This window comes from Synchiropus splendidus, chromosome 14 (genome assembly GCF_027744825.2).
Source record: "Synchiropus splendidus isolate RoL2022-P1 chromosome 14, RoL_Sspl_1.0, whole genome shotgun sequence".
NCBI classification, from domain to species: domain Eukaryota; kingdom Metazoa; phylum Chordata; class Actinopteri; order Syngnathiformes; family Callionymidae; genus Synchiropus; species Synchiropus splendidus.
In genome coordinates this window covers 5,335,939-5,353,488 of record NC_071347.1, presented here as the reverse complement: position 1 = coordinate 5,353,488, position 17,550 = coordinate 5,335,939, and the positions used below count along the sequence as shown (strand labels likewise).

General features: G+C 40.2%; 3 protein-coding genes across 3 annotated transcripts; 1 reads left to right on the top strand and 2 right to left on the bottom strand.

Moving 5' to 3' along the window:
• Positions 1–266: 266 nt before the first annotated feature.
• ftsj1 (FtsJ RNA 2'-O-methyltransferase 1) lies at positions 267–4,938 on the bottom strand. Its single transcript, XM_053886169.1, has 11 exons — positions 4,896–4,938; positions 4,280–4,405; positions 3,225–3,294; positions 2,975–3,104; positions 2,398–2,476; positions 2,277–2,329; positions 2,155–2,208; positions 1,619–1,721; positions 1,445–1,528; positions 726–829; positions 267–625 (listed from the first exon to the last, which is right to left on the bottom strand). The coding sequence occupies exons 2-11, from the start codon at positions 4,398–4,400 to the stop codon at positions 467–469; spliced, it is 957 nt and encodes a 318-aa protein (XP_053742144.1). The 5' UTR covers positions 4,401–4,405; positions 4,896–4,938; the 3' UTR covers positions 267–466.
• Positions 4,939–5,469: 531 nt separating this feature from the next.
• LOC128771058 (serine/threonine-protein kinase pim-3-like) lies at positions 5,470–10,679 on the bottom strand. Its single transcript, XM_053886171.1, has 6 exons — positions 10,396–10,679; positions 9,872–9,981; positions 8,786–8,836; positions 8,342–8,702; positions 7,781–7,957; positions 5,470–6,918 (listed from the first exon to the last, which is right to left on the bottom strand). Exons 1-6 carry the CDS (start codon positions 10,463–10,465, stop codon positions 6,731–6,733), a joined length of 957 nt encoding a protein of 318 aa, XP_053742146.1. The 5' UTR covers positions 10,466–10,679; the 3' UTR covers positions 5,470–6,730.
• Positions 10,680–11,854: 1,175 nt separating this feature from the next.
• kbtbd13b (kelch repeat and BTB domain containing 13b) lies at positions 11,855–13,291 on the top strand. Its single transcript, XM_053886794.1, has one exon. It carries the CDS (start codon positions 11,855–11,857, stop codon positions 13,289–13,291), a length of 1,437 nt encoding a protein of 478 aa, XP_053742769.1.
• Positions 13,292–17,550: the final 4,259 nt, after the last annotated feature.

Below are 17,550 nucleotides of genomic sequence, written 5' to 3'. Positions count from 1 at the left end.
TCCATACTCGACCTCGTTTCAGCGTGAACTACCTCGGGCCGATGTTACGCGACGAATATTTACTGTTTGTTTACCGACAGACATTTTCATAACAGGCACCAAATGGGACAGGAATTACTTTTCTTTCCAGATTCTGCATTAGAAAAAGTGAACGGTCCAGGATCAATAAAGGTAATAACACTCGGTTGGAAACAGTTACCAGTGTTAGCACAACTCGGATACACCAAAGGTAATAAAATGTGACACATCAATGAACAGAACACATTTGTAAATCACTTTATTGAGCAGAACATTTAGTATTTACGAGCAATGATGTGGACAAGATTACACTTTTGTTTCTAGTAAAGGCTATGTTAAAAGTAGCATTAAAATCGACAAAACAAGTCAGAAAACAAACTCTAAAACATTACCTTTTTTTAAACTGATCAGTGAAATGAATTTACAGCTTTGGAAAATAGCTTACACATTACACATTCCCAGAAGCTTCATGTGAGTTCTGACTGGAGGGTGGCGCGTCCTCTTTGGACAACAGGTTGTTTTTCCGAAGGTGGCAGGCCTGCTCATAGGGTGGGCTGATAGGGGGCTGGGTCGGTGGTGTGTGCTGGTACTCTTTAGCATCATCCAGCTAAGGACATCGAAGAAACATGCTTACAACACTGACTTAAGTATACCACAATAATACACTCAAAATTGAACCTGATGAATTACAGAATGTGTCTTCTTACCTGTAATGGATACGTTTTGTCTGAGTCATAGGCACTGAGGTCACCACATGCAAGGAAAGGAACGATGACTCGATTTGGGCCCTCTAACTGGTTAAAGTCAACATCTGGGGAACAGAGAAGAGTATGAAGTCAGCTACATTTTAAAGTAGGAAAAACATAAACTCCTAAAAACAAATGTTCTCACTTCTCTGATCGTAGTGTGGGGTTCAGTCTAACAATTATTTCATGTCAAAAACTTCCTAAGCAGAGAAGGTATAAGTTTGGTGCTGCTGTTGCCGTTATTACTCCTATAGAAGCCTTTCATCTCTCAATTCACAGCCAAATGTGAAGCAGCTGAGATTGGTCTCTCTTAGTCTGAGACCGGGGATCTCAGTTGGAAAGGTGCGGTCAGTGGCAGACTGGTAAATAGGTCCATTGTTATGTGGAGGTGCCTTGTTCACGAGTTACAAAAGGACTAAGCAGTCCCTTGAGCTCGAAGGACAACGTGTGGCACTGTTGTGGTGAAGAAAGAGCCGGAGCAAAAGGTAAAGCTTGCTCTTCTCACTGGGCGATCTACTCTGACATATGAGCTTTGGGCAGTAATTGCGACCCGTTTCTGTGATGCAGGGGAAAATGAGTGGATATAAACAGCAATTTCATTTGGTCTCATTTTTCAAGACATACACCATCAGTTTCCTTGGATTTTGAATTACAAGTGTGAATGTCAATCCGATGGTTACCATAGGAGTGATCCAGCAGGGGATTAGACATGTTGGGGACGTAGCCATCTGGTGGACGATAATCTTGACAGACAACAAACGCCTCTGTTCACAAAGATAGTTCATCCAGTTTGTTAAGCATTGCAAAGCGTGAGGTCAAGATGACATTTAATGTCACATTTATTACAAGCTCACCGATGCTGGAGTTCCTGCTACTGCGAGGTTTGGCACAAGTGACCCCACTAAAGAAGATCTTGAGCTGAGAGTACAGTAGAGTCACATCCTTTCCTCTGAAGATCTAAAGAAAACACGTCATTTAATCAGTATATATTCATCACAATTGAGGGAGACATAGGGTTGGTGAAAATCTGATGGGTTGCTCCAAAGAAGTCGAGAAAAACATTCTCCACACAGTATTCTGGTGGACATCTTCTCAGACAACTTGATTTGAAGACAGCACCAGTATTAGCCAGTCCAAGCCATACTTGTTACATTGAGAACCTGGTCATTATGGCTTTGGTTTTTGGTGAGTCAGCTAAACAATTATTGAATTTAATAATATTTAAGACACGTTCCATCCCTCCAGGGAAGATTTTTGCATTGAAAACAATTCAGTAGTAAATGAGTTGCATGAACCTTTAGAATTCAAACATGCAAAATCTAATCTAAATGCCAACTTTGCACTGCATAGCACATACACTTTTGTCCACGGATTAAAAAGTTATATTGACCTTTGCGACAAACGTTCCACCAGGTTTCAGGACATGAGTGGTAATGTTCAGGGCCTGTGACACAAAAAGCATTCGGTTACAATGTAACCCTAGTGTTGACCTAAACTTTGAATCCAACTCACAGCTAACAAGAGTTGAGCCTGGATGTACTCGTCCACGTCATGGAGCCCCGTTACTGCAAGATGACACAGAACACCGATGTCAACGACGACCAACAGTGTAGGAAGGAAGTACCGGTCCTACCATCTGGAGCTCCGTCGCACACAACAAGGTCTGCAGGCTGACCCTCGAAGTGGCGAATGATCTCTTGGGCTGTTGACACCTAACCATAAAGAGACACACCATGAAAAGGAATGTGTTTCACAATAGTGCTGAAAGACAAGTCATGTTTCATACAAGATAAAGCAGCCATCCACAAGCATCAGCACATAAAAGGGACAGGGTCAACACATAATGATATTGTCGCATTTCTCGTCAGGTGAATGCACGTCGCATAATATGAATACATTTACATAAACAAGGCAAAACAATGAGGACACACAAACAACCTATTGCCAATGGTCGCCAATAACTCAAAATACAGCTCATTGCACATAAATGCATGAAGACATGAATGTGGTTGAATAACTTATTAGCAAAAGCAGTAGTAAGAAAACCTGACAATATTACATGAAAAAAAAGAGTTTTTAAAAAGGTGGAGGTCCCTCATGTATGTCGGGCCTTCTCGGAAAAGCTTCTATAAACTAGAAATTTGTCATTTTTGGATAAACATTGTGATGGCTGACAGGAGTATGATTTCCACCATCATGTGCTGACTTACCTTGGTAATGTCTCCTTGGATTTGAGTCACTCCTGGAAGAGGAGCCATGGCTTGCAGATCAACAGCCACAATCTTCACTTCCTCTCCACCCGCAGCCGTCTCACCCCCATCAGCCTTCAAATCACGACTCCTAAGGAAACCAGCAGATTCAGCCAGAATGTCACTTTGACATTTGGGAATTTATCAACATTGTGGTAGCAGACAGAATGAGGCATTAAAACACCCAACTTGATACTGCATTTTAACGGACCTGAGCTTCCGACTGAGGACTTGACTCCAGCTTCCAGGAGCAGCACATAGATCTACTGCTCTGTTTACACCTGGAGAGGAAGACAGGTTTAATGAGCATTGTTCCGTGAAACATTTTTATTAAGATTATACTCGCAGCAGTGACATTAGCATTTGCTGAAGTGACAAACAAAACACAGACACAAAGAAATCTCATTATTTAAAATAAATAGATTAATGCAATTGGTCATTGATATAAATATAAGTGAAGTATAACACACTTTCATGATTCATGATACACTGAAGGCTCATGCTGAAATAACATATATAACATATAACAACACAAGATGTTTCTTTCCTCTTTTCGTCTCCTTTTTTCTGTTAAAGTCAAAAAAAGGGGCGAGAAGAGAGAACGAGACAGCAACAAATCACTACACCAAAGGTTCTGAGATTACACACTGGTAAATGTAGAAATTGAGAAACCTAACAATTTGGGGTTTGTGTGTGAAAGAAACATATTCCCCAACAGACTTTATTGTAGATCAATCAACAAAGCAGGCAGCACAAGTAGCGCAATAACAGTCTTCAGTACGCATTGTACCGCCAGCGATCTCAAGACTACGGTGACCTACAGAGGACATAAGAGAAGTCTCACATTGGATGGATACATGAGCTTTTAAACGTACTTTTAAAAGTTCAGGGGCCTTAAAGTGTAATTTACGCTAGAACAGTATCAGTTTACTTTCTATATGTGGAGATTACGCAAACTTTCTATACATATTTTCAATATATCCAATATGAATGTCCAATTATTCAGATACAAATGTCTAACAAATCTGTTATGGACAATGACAAATGAAAGATTTTATTTGCATAATTATATTCATGAATCTTCCTCTCCTCAATTCAGTTATGGACACTTCTAATTCCCCAGAACCATTCATAAACCCTAACTGTTGCAACAGCCACCATAATCCAACTGCAGGCTGGGGGCTGCAACCCAGCCCATCTCACACTACGAGCTGAAATCCAAACAGGAGCCTTGTTAATACATGGATAGAGATGGGGATATCTCACCCTTGAACAGGTTGAACTCTTGGTCGAGCTGCAGAAGCTTGAAGGCACTCCTCGCCCTCCAGCCTTCCTCTTTGGCCAAGCGATAATATATATCCCTCTTGTCTTTGGAGGATCGACCCATTCTCTCTTCAGAAGCAAACAAAATATATCTGATGTCAGCTTTCAGGTTGCAAACAGAGCTATATGTAATCTGATCCCCAAATGTTTTGATGCTCTGGTGTACGTTAAGTGCACAGCCAGTCAAATCTTTTTTTCGGAAATCGGCGAATGAGGTAGTTTCGTAAAGATAGGCTGGCTCGTTAATATGTTCTCATAGGAAGTCAAGTTTAGTCGTTCATTGGACCTTGGATTTTATCGCAAAAACATCAGAAGAGGTCCACATCTCGTCTCGTGAGTTTGTTTCCTCTGCGTTCACGTGTACGGACGTACTAATAAATGAAGCACTAGCTCCTCTGGAGCTCACTTTTAGCTTTAAACTAGTGAAGAGGACAACGCTTCATAATTATATGCATTTTTAGAAGATATTAATGGTTGTCAAGGTTGGTAAATTTGCTCGCATTACAGTGACGTAGGATGTGCAACATAAAAAAAAACACAACAAACAGGTACCACTCACAGCTATTAGTCGCGTGTTGCTCCGATGATGTTGACAGAGAAGGACCCAAAATGTGTCTTTGGAGCGCCTGTTCAAAAACGAGATTATCCCGCAAAAAACATTTCGGGAGTGGTAGCATTGCATCATGCGCCGTATATTTTAAGTTTGTATTCGCCTGTAAAGTCACGTACTATTTTATTTATACAGCCTGACTGAACGACATTGTAAATGAAGCGGCGTGACGTCACACCTCTCGAGCACTACGGGCATCTAATCCTCAATGAAGATACTGAAGGCAATGCATAGGCATTGCACGTACTTTTCGTACGTCATAAGATGACAAAAATATACTATATAAAATACTAATTTGTCTGGTGAGAGTATACTACATTATTTGATGGATGTAATAAACCAAAAAAAGGTTCATTATATGATAGTGAACAAATGCATGTGGGGTGTTCATAGAGAGCAAAGACTGTATGACCAGGTGCAGGAAAGTAATTCAAATACACTTATTCCATGTTGCCTTTGGCATACTAATTGCAGGCATGGATTTTTCAGTATATGAGTGAAAATAAGACAGTTCATACAAACACTACTATTTTTTTTATTCAAAGACTTCTGAGAAAAAAAAAATATCAAAAGATGTAAGGAGGTCAAAGTCAGTACAAAGTTTCAGCTGCTTTGGAAAACCGATATAAAAACTTAAAATAAGAAATCTTGAAATAAAATAAATAACTGTACAACACTTGTAAAAATTAGAAGAAAAACATTTCTGTAATTGAACATCTTGCATTAACTGTGCATCAAGTCTAACATTCACACAAACAGGTGAGGTATTTCGTAGGGAAAAACAAAAAAAACCCTCAAACCCAACAAAATTCAAAAGAAAAATAGACATTTTTAGCTTCCATATACAAATACATGCAATCACTAGTAAACAGTCTTGAAGTACCTGAGAAGTCACATTCGGATCAAATCCATTAGCACGAGAAAAAGTGAAACATTAATTCATCAATAAAGATACAACATAAACAACATTCTCAACAGGTTTGGAACTTCCTAACAAGATTTACCCTTCAGTCTTCACAGATACGGAAATTAGATTGTTTCAAAAGCTGAGGCTTTTTTTTAGAATGAAAGTTTAAACCCGACACACCTCTTTACAAACATCAAATATTTAACGCGTTTCCGCCCAGTAACTGGAAGTTATTAGCTGTTTAGGTTGACTATACTATATTAAATAAAATTTAAAGACATCAACAGCCTATGGTTCGGACTTGGGCAACATGTGATAGAAACACAAAACAGTTGAAAATAGAAACATTTGTTGAGTGTTGTTGACTTCTTTGCAGAAGTGATTGTTAAGAGTTTAAAAAGACAGTAAGAAAGATGAAACGGTATCTTGAATGTGCCCTAGTAGTCGATTTCAGTCAACCAAACGTCTATATATTTCTGAGGGCAAACTCACAACACAAAAGAAATACTAAGTAAAAACAACAGAAATATTTTCATTCAGACTTTTTGGCTTTCAACATCTACTTCAACCATTTGGAAAAGACTGTTCAAAGATGCCAACATCCAACATGGCAGCATTCAAGACATAGGCACTTCTGGCAGAAACAAGACAAATTACACATTTGATGTGACGTATCAAATAATTCATCCTAAAATAGAAAGTGACTGCTCTATCAAATGAAGAAAAATATGTCTGTAGTGCAAAGATGCGCTGTCAAGAAAATAATCTAGTCTGTTCCAGACTCAGTAAACAACATTGGCCCCATTATCATGGACTAAATTCAAAGGTAGTTAAAATACTGTAAAAATGCACTGAGGAAGAGGCTTGTATTGACCAGTCAGACGCTCTGCTGGCTGGAGGTGGGGAAAGAGGCATCATTTATATTCAGTGTCGTGCTCTCATTGTCTGCTTTGCTCTTGTGGTCATCACTGTTGCTGGTAACCCAGGGGTGGAGGAAGATCTGTTCCAAAGTTGGTCGGGAACATGGCTGCTGGGCCAGACACCAGTTTATCAGCTGCTGACATTCTGAGTAGAGAAAGACATTTTAGACAGTGCTAGATTTGCTGCACATGGAAAACATCAATATTCTTAGTGCAGCCAATGACAAAACAGATATTTTCCTCTGAGATTAAATTGGGCGTTGAAGTAAGACAATGGGTGGTGTAGAACCTTGTCCACTATGTCAGAGGTCTCTGTCAGCTTTATTTTGGGGCTGAATTGTGGTTGTATGAGCTGGTGAGTGAGAACAAGACACTGAGCCCTAGGGCTGTGAGCCATTGTCCACAAACACTTTTTTCAGAGAATGTAGTTCTTGTGTAGGCAGCCGTCATAACAAAACAGTGCTGTGGGAAAAGGAGTATAAATTGCGCTACTCGGACAACAAATCTGGTGACGTTCACAGCCAAAAGGCCGTGCCACGCGACTGTTTCCGTACAATGTAGGCACAGTGACTCAACATTCAGGCAGATGTGAAACTCTTCTGTTTTACACACCTGGCCTCATCTGTACCTTCTGAATGGGTGTTTGAAAATAATCCTTTTAGGAATAGTTTTCATACATAAATGTAAAACAAGCATTTTAACGTTACCACCTCATGAAATACTTCCTCAAATAATTCTGCCTGTGCTATCATCGCATCAGACAAACGACTTGGTTACTCAATAAAAAACATACCTATCTTCAGTAAACCAAGTCCAATGAATGACCATGGAAAAGCGACTTGTTTGTAGCTCTACTTGCATTATACGTATTAGCCACATCATGGCGCCATTGAGCAAATTACGCTCCACAACCGAGGGGAAACGTTCATGACTGCAACTTCAAACACCAACGGGTTTCACGGCAAAGGCATTTATACAAATACTACCCATGTTACAAAGAGACGTACCTGTGGATATGTTGCTTCTGAAGAAGACCTGACCCTTCAGGATATCCTCGTCATGCTCAAAGGGGATATCACCGCACACCATGTCATACAGCAGCACACCCAGGGACCAAACAGTAGCAGCACGGCCATTGTACCGACGGAACCGTATCCACTCTGGAGGACTGTAAACTCTTGTACCTGGAGGGGAAGCGGAGACATTTTTTTAAATATCAACCCTTACTAGAAAATAGGGTTGCCATTTCGCTTTTATCAAATGCTTAGAAAGTATTATCTAAGCACAAAAAAACATAGTACTTGTTAATAATATCTTAAACATCCCATAAATACCAAAGGTGTCCTCATTTCTAATATGTTTCTAATATGACTTCTAAAAGCATAACATTAGTTTCCTCTTCACTTTTTATGAACGCCCCAAACGTCACCAACATAAATTGTTTCATCAGCTATGATGATAGTCTTTCAGGCAAAAAACAAAAACACTATTTACAGCATTACATCTTTCTATGAGTCTAAACTCTTGTGACAAGTTACAGCAATCGAGCCACAACAAGCCAAACTTACCGTCAAAGTCTGTATAGGGTCCATCTTTAAGGAGGGCCCCAGATCCAAAGTCGATAAGTTTGATCTGACCCGTCCTCAGGTCCACCAGCAGGTTCTCATCCTTGATATCTCGGTGAACTACACCACAAGTGTAGCAGTGACGAACCGCCTCTAACACTTGCTGGAAGAAGCTGCGTGCTACGGACTCATCCAGTGCACCACGTTCTGTTATGTAGTCAAATAAGTCCTGCCCGGACTCAGGTCGCTCCATCACCATCAGCCAGCTGTCAGCGAGCTCCCACCAGTCGAGCAAATGAACCACACCACAAAATGCCTGCACCTTTTTCAGCAGGACTATCTCCAAGGGAACTGGCACACCACACTAGAAACGGATTCACGACAATGAGAGGTTAATAAATGATAATACTTGACTGGCAAAGTGAAGTATTTGGGAAAGTTTCTTACCAAGGTTCCCCAATCTGTCACTCTCTCTTTGCTCACGTGCTTGACTGCCACCTGCCGGAAACAAGATGTCAGTACACCAATTGGAAGGCAACTATATAGACTGCTTTTAATAACAAATTATCAACGGCACTACTTATGTGATACGCCAATATGGACGAATTAATCTTACGAATTTGCTCATAACTAAATCCAGATTTGCTTTTTGTTGCTGAGGTTTATTAACAGGGTGTTCGCAGCATCTCAAAATGAGAGTATACAGCCTTTATACATGCCACAATTCCAGCCACCAGCAGGACAAATGTGATTGTTGAAGGAGGTCGCAGATGTTTTTGAAACATCAAAGGGTTGTAAAGGAACAGAGCCACACAGTCATATGACCAGGAGAGGCATCCAGCTGTAGTATCAGAGCCCAGCCTATGCAGAGCTGCGGTCACAACACACATACATATCCAGGGGCCTCTTGATGAAAACCTGGAAAAGTGGACAACTTGGAAGCAACCGTGGCGAATAGCCCTGGCCCTTACATTCATTTAGCTCCATTAAGTCGTGCTGTATGATTTTGGAAATATCAATACTTGGAATTGTTGAGTGCTAAAATGAAAATAAAGCCAAATAACTACAATTTTGTTATGCTGTCTGTTTGTACTGTGTGTACTAAAAAGGACCTTTTCGATTTCAGGTTCAGTGCTGCAGCTGAAGTGGTATAAAGCTGCACAGCTGATGGTATAAGCTCTATTTCAAAATAACAGCACAGATAGATAAACGTTATGAAAATACAAAAAAAGTTGCCCACATTGGAAGCATTATAAATAACAGGAAATCAGGAGATTGTAACATAATAAGTAATAACGGGCTTTCACGCCGCCATTTACAACAAAATATTTATGAAATGTTAGGGCTATTTTATACGTTTGATTTGGTTAAAAGCGTCGAAAATAAAATAAAGAATGTTTACAAGTGGTAATCTGATTTGTCTCGATAGCGAGAGACTCTTACTGAGACGAGGCATGACCGGATGTTCAACCATCTAAAGAGGGACTTTTACTACGCAGCACGTGTCGGACCCAAAACAAAAGCGGTTCTTACCGGCGCGTTGTCGGCCATGCGGACTGCTGAGTAGACCGTCCCGAACCCTCCACTGCCAAGAACCGTGCCCAGTCTGTACAGCTTTTCAAACGGTGGTTTGTCCGCCTTAGCTGCGATACGAGGAACACCAGAAAAACACAACACAAGCGGTTTAGACGAGCGCTCGAGTTTCAGGCGGGAGCCGTTTAAAAATGGCGGACAGTGTTCGTCAACGGAACAACAACAATAACAAAGGCACATGTTCCGAGTACTCGGCGGAGATCACAATGAACAGACAAAAATATCAAGCAAGTCGATGGAATTACAACTCACAAGCCCATTCCCTTAAAAGCTGAAGGTTGTTGTGTGTGTCGGGTAACAATATTTACAGAGTAAACCGTACATCGGACAGGTTTGTCCGAACGTTACCGATATATCAGCTTCTTCTCCGGATTAAGTTCAAAGCGTCGTAGCAAAAATGATTAAAACAGACATCACGTGTCGTAAAAGCTTTAGAAAGAACGGTGTTGCTGGTGGTCACGTACCTTGATGGAGCTTCGCCGGCACATCCACGCTGGGTGCAATGCTGGGCAACGAGAGCAGCACGCTGCTCATGGTTACTTCCCAAATATACCGGTACGGCTCGTCGATTACTCCGTAGAAATCTCCAAGCGAAGGAAAAAAAATCACAAAGCGAAAAACCAGGACTTAAACGCAACCAATGCCCATATAAACAGAGTAGACGCCGGAGCGCGCCACTTTACCGGCCGGTTCTGTCGCAGTTTGAACTCGCCCCTCACATATCCTTCCGCCCACGCTAAAGGGAATCACGATAGAAGCCTTGAAAGAACAAACAATAAAGCCAAAGCAAACGACATATTTAATAATAGAGGAGACTAAAAGCTGGTGATAAAAGCATACATTTCAATTGCGATAACCGATAACAAAAAATAAAAAGGAAACGTAACGGCGCACTATGTTATGTAGTACAACGGTCGCATTCATACTGACCTTAGTGATGCGGCTATTAGTAATACGGCAGGTCGCACGCTAGGCGAAAATAAACAATAACAATAAAACAACAAACGCCGTTTCACATGAAATCTAATATATATGCATATATATATTCACAATTCCAGCTTTTTGGGGTAATCATGTCTTTGATTCGACTCTTAAATTCATACTAGCACATTAAATCATCTTTCAAACTTGACAAAACGAAATTAAAATGTATCACTTATATAATATAATAATATACACTAGATGGATTGAATGCGGGCTAAATACATTCTGGATTACCATTATTTTAATATAATATTTGATATATGCATAAAAAAATCTACTTTGAGTGCGAATTGTTTTGCCTTATAAATACTAGTCATATTTCAAAACAGCGGGGCAGATTCGAGAAGTCAAAGCTAATTGTCCCAACAAATTAAATGATTCAGTGAAGCTAGTTTGACCCACACAAGGCAATCAGTCACATGACTTGAACGTTATTTCTGCCCTACTGGCTCCAAATGTAGGTCAGCCCCTCCCCAACACTCAGTGTAAGTGTTATGTAAAGAGATAGACAAGAGATTTAAAGAAACAAAGGGCTTTGGTGCTTGGCGGCAAAGATCTTGGGCCAATTTCATGGTTTGTATATACCTGTATGTGCGCTGAGAAACATGAGACGTATACGCCACTGAAAAACAACTTGAATTTGACACCAGTTTTTGATGTAACATACAATATAATCCATATGATCCACATAGAAATTAAACTAGTACTACTACTATAATAAAACAAAATGGTGTATTTTGAACACAGCATAGTAAGTTTAAGAGCACATATACTCTTACATCAGTCATGAGTGTGGTCATTTGTTGTATTATATAAATAGCAACATCTATTTTAAAAGCTGCGAGAAGGCAGCTGAAGAGCAAAGCGGTGAGTCGTCTCTCCTGGACTGTTGAATTACAGTTCAAAGTTTGAAATTCTTGGATAAATTCTGCCCGGAGAATGTTGATGTCAGACTGTGGAAGTGACTACAAGGACTCGAGAAGCTCTGAAGGCGATGGAAGGAATCAATTGGTGGACTCCACAGATATTGCAACAGCTAAATTGACTCTGGTGGTTGAGGAAATGAATTTCTGTGAGGAAAAGATTGTTCTTATTCGAAATTGTGAATTTTTCCAAGCTTTATATCGCTCTGGAATGAAGGAGTGCCATCAAGAAGAAATCCATCTCAGCTGTTTACACGCTGGAGGATTTCTTTTCATGCTGGATGTTTTCCGTGGCAAATCACCGGCTATTGATGGGGACAGCTTAGTACAGGCCATTGAATGCGCTGCTTATCTGCAGGTAGCTTCACTCACCAAGTACCTCATTGACCTCATTGACTCGGACAACTGTCTTCTCATGTTTCACTCTGCTGCGATTTTTGGGCTCATGGATCTCTACTACGCTGCAGCGCATTTCATCCGCGACATGTACCCCGACCTTCAGGAGGAAGTCAAGGTCAATTTGCCGGCAGAGCTTGTCTTGTTTGTGGAGGCCTTGAGACCAAGCGTGCTGGTGGCAGTGGGCGCCCACGTCACCTGCGGCTCCGGAGAAACTGTCCACGCAGCTTCCAGAACGGTGTGCTACCTTGACGAAAACTTGAATGAATGGAGAATGTTGACAGATCTCCCACCAGAGGCCAGCACCTTCATGTCTGGAGTCACTGTTTTTGATAACAAGCTCTACATCATCTGTGGTGTCCAAGGAGTCCACAAAGAGGTTGTGCAGTCTTGTTTTTGCTACTCTGTTGACAGCAACACCTGGGATCATATCGTGAGTCCTTCTCAGCTGCGCTATAATTTCAGCCTTGTTGGTGTTGATGGTCACCTGTATGCCATTGGAGGAGAGTATGACCGTACGTTGATGTCATCTGTAGAAGTGTATGACATCAAGGCTGGACAGTGGGAGTTCGCAGCCCACTTACCAAGACCAGCAGCCGCAGCAGCTTGTACCAAAACACTGAGCAGGATCTTCGTCTGCTTGTGGAGGCCAACTGAGACCACTGAGATTTATGAGTATGTCTCACGTGTAGATGAGTGGCGACTGGTTACTAAGCTGATCAGGCGCCAGAGTTATGGCCATTGCATAGTGGGGCACACGGATAACCTGTATGTCATAAGAAACGGACCTTCAGATGACTTTTTAAGATGCATGATAGACTGTTTTAATTTAAGCAGCCAGCAGTGGACGTCACTGCCCGGACACTTTGCTAACAGCAAAGGAGACCTTTTCACTGCCGTGGTTAGATGCGACTCAGTGCTCACTGTCAACAGGAGCTTGACCCTTGAATATGTCATTGGAGGCAAAATCTGGAAGACTCGGAGACAGATGAAGGGGTTTCCTCGAAGTGGATCCCTGTGGACGTTTTTGCTTCGTCTTCCAAAGATGACATCATGATAATTTACTTGTCTGTTTTAAAATCCAACCTGTCACACCTGGACTCAGACTCACACCTGGTCACCTGTGCCATCAATATGCTTTCATCAGAAGTGGAAGGTGCCTTCAGATTTCATGTTGGACTACCACCATTTCAATATTTCCACAGCCAAACATGAGAAAACATAAACAAAATGGTGGTCAGCCACATTAGTACATGCTTTCAAAACTGCTTTGTAGAAAGACATGGCCATTTAAACAGTAGCTGTCAATCAATGAGTGTGGATGGGCCTGTTACACAGTCGACCGTGCAATGGAGGGGAAAACACTTTTGTGTACATGACTCGCTACCTCTGAGTGCTCCGTGTGAAAGTAGTGGATTCGCAAGATGCCCGCAGCTAAATAAGTTCCATGGTTTTGATTAACATGATGAACTATGGAGAAATTATAATAAAATATCTACTTTTGTGTTTGTTTATTTCAAATATGAAACATATTACAAGTTATATTACAAGTTATATTACACTTATGTAACTGTTATATCTCATGGCTTCTCAGTTGATACATTGCATTCAACTCAGCCAATGTTTCTACTATCATGATTAGGAAAAAGAGCAGAGTGAAGAATAGTTCTTAATAATTTCTGCCCCTTAAGCCTACAGTCCTCGTCTTGTACTTGTGTGTAACTGAGTGTGAACTTTTAGTCAGTTCTGTTAGTTACTGTGGATGTGTGTGTCTTATTGCTTTCTGTTTTGTATTATTATTATTATTATTATTATTATTATTATTTTTATTATTATTATTATTATGCTTGGCACTGCTTCCCCATGACCCTCCCCTGGAGGACGAAGCAGAATAGAAGATATTGTTATTATTTGTGTATGTCAGTGTGTGTTTTTAGTTCTTTATTGTTTCTAATATTCAATTACTGTGTGAAGTGTCCTCTCCAGAATAATCCAGCGGTTTCTGTGTCAGATACATTTTCTTCAACTGTATTCATAAAGAGAAACAGAATACCAAAATGTGCCACTTTCCTTTATAAAAGTGATCTTTTTTGTCTAACAAAGACGATCTGAAAGCTACAGGACGTGTGATACTAGCACATTTTAGCTAACATATTATGGTGAATAAAAGGGTGCAAGGTCAGCTCCCGTCTGTGCGGTGAGAGCGGTCTGGAGCCACACCCCCTGGAGCCTCGAGCCCCATATGGCCGGCTATCACTCAAACAAACACACGAAAAATAATGAAATCAGTGTGAACCAGTCAGACGTGTTAAGACACTCAATTGCATATTCATAGCAGTCTCATAAATAATTGGTTGTTCGGAGGGTTTGGAATACAGGCGGTGACCTCTGAACTCATGACGGTCGTGAAAGGATTGGCACCAGTTGTCGCCAAGATGGAGACTATTAATCATTTCAGAGATTGGTGTGAAGCAGGGCTGGGCGGTTTTATCACAGGCTACGTAGAACTGCATTTGTTTTTAAAAGTTATTGAAAGCTAGAGATGATTTTGTGCTACTCATTTTTCATTGTTTGTTAACCTTTTACTTTGTGCTGGTGGGAATTTATTGATCGATATGCTGTATGATGCTGTATGATATGATGCATGTCCTCTATTTACTACTTTGCTCTTTATTTTTCTGTATTTTTTGCTGACATTCAGTTGGATTTAATTTAGTGACTTTTTTTAAACGTATAGTTTTTGGATTTATATTTCTTTCCTCAGCTATAGACTGATATTGACAGTCAAGTAATCATATGTTTAACTTTAGATATATAAAATCTCAAAAAGAAATTATAGTAACATTTTTAGTGGCCATATTTAGTTATGTCTTTCTGGATATGTCCGTGTTTATTGTTTCATTATCATAAAATGATAAATAATTATCGCCAAAAAGCCAATTTTGTGATTCATTTTAAATTCATATTCCAGGACACTGCCAGAAAATGATGTGGAAATTTAACGTATAACTATAAGGCTCCATTTCTCAACACCTTTTTTACAGCATTGTACAGCACATGTGTGCCATTGACAACACACATACACACACATACTTCAAATATAGATATTGAAGTTTGTGGACAAACATAATCAAATTACAAATTAGTAAAACAAACTGGCTGTTTTGCTGCAGGCAATGCTGATGGAGCCTTTCGGGGGTGATAACATTTTGGTGGAGTGCATCAGCTATGCGGATAACCAAGACAATTACAGATATTTTAATCTCATTTTCCTTGTAGTTTGGCTGATTGTACCATGCAGGCGGGAAGTGAATAATTACTGGTTCATTTATTCAACCCTGGATGTTATCTTCTGATAATATTTTTTGTGTCCTAATCCATAACCTTTAGCCTTCCCCGCCTCCGTCACCATCTCTTTTATCTAGACAATAATAATTCAGAGGCAGCTAGTAAATAAAGTCTGAGGGAACATGTGATTGGAGCCATAGTATATCCAGCCACAAATATCTAATATAAATAATATAACATGTTGAAATTCAAACAAAGCTTAAATTCAATGCACCCTTTTTCCCAAGCCACACCATCAATGGAACCTTGGTTAAAGCACAATAGTGCTTTGGCAAAATTGTAGTAAATCCCTTTCATTTGGGGATACATTTGGCAAACTTGGCTGACAAGATATATTTTTTAAATGTTTCCAGACAATTTTCAAACCACACAGGTGTGTCACAGCACACTGGTTAAAAAAGGCTAACCCTTCTTGCTTTTTGAAGTGTCACGACGCACATATAGGCAGAGACAAAAATAATGGCCTATTATGGAAGCAGGAAAAGAGCTCTATCTAACTATGCTGAGAGTTCCTGTAAAAAAACTGTAAAAAAAAAAAGTACCTGCAACAGATTTTGGAGTGCTGATTGGTTGGATTTCTGGTGCCATGTGACCATTTCATGTGTGTGACAGCTGTCCTGAAAGGGAACGTGTCCTAGTGCCGCACAAACACGATGTAATAAGAAGCTGTTTCCTTCAGAACTTAATGATTTATGTTTTATAGCAAAAATGTTATAGTTTATCACATTCTTATTAATTCATTTTTTTCTGTCATCATACCTAGTACAATAAAAATGATTGTGTTTTCGATCCACTAGAAGCAGCACTTTTGTTGAGTCTATATTTTAAAACAAGTCCTCAAAACCTTCACTTTGGTAACCACACTTTCATGGGGATTTGAGGATCTAACTTCTCCAACCTATGAGAACACAGGATAATTAAACACGTATAAAGTATGTGAGACCCTGTCAAGACCCTGTCACTGACTTGGCTGTCTGTTTGGTGCCTTTAACACCTTGGAGGCTCCACAGCAAACCCATAGGATTGACGCCAAAATAAGTTCCACCCAGACTAGGATCTTCTGACACTGTTCATGAAGAAGGATCAGAAATAATATAAATATTTGGGTTACAAGAACCTAACAAATCTGTGGTATAATGAGCGAAGGACTCCCAATACTGTTGAAGAGCGCAACAGCTCACAACAATGGACGGCCCGCAGGGTAACCTTGGAGAAGGGCCCTACATTCTGGACCTGGAACACCATCGATGAGTACCCTGGATGTATGGGCTGAGAGCTTCACTGAGCACTGTTCCTCATCCATTCTGCAGCCTGAAAATGGTGCTAACAATCTACTTATATCTGGATGGCAAAGTGTACATTTCATATCAATCCAGCAGTCCTCTACAAGCCTGTTGTCTTCATGCCAATGGGAGAGGTGAACAGCCAGAGTTGTGTATGGTTTATGGGCTGGAGCCACCTGCTTCTTGAAATAGAGGGTTGTATGTAGCGCTCCTGACAGAACTATTATGGGATGAGATTTGAACCACTAAGAAGGCACTATGGTGCTGTCAGCTCTGTCTCCTGAGTGAAGAACCACCATCCTTCTCAACACTGCTAATATGATCAGTCAGGTGGAAGCAGAACCAGATGTAGAGGCTCCTTACAAAGAAAACTGCCTTTACTTCAGTAGCATGCACGACTCTATCTGTAAACAAAGATCTTCATTGTTTTCTGGTGACTGAATGTTTATACCTGAAAATGAACTTAAAAGAGAATAAGAATTCCATGGAAATAAGTACTACTTGATAAAATGCAAAGAAATATGTTTCTTGTCTTTGAGATAAAATAATGCAAAACATTAAATTCTAAAAATACTTTCCTTCTCACTTCGTATTAAATATGCATCTGATATTTTTAAAAGACCTGCTGTAAAGTAACAAAACTATATAATCACTCACAGTTTTACATTTCAAATTTAGACTTTTT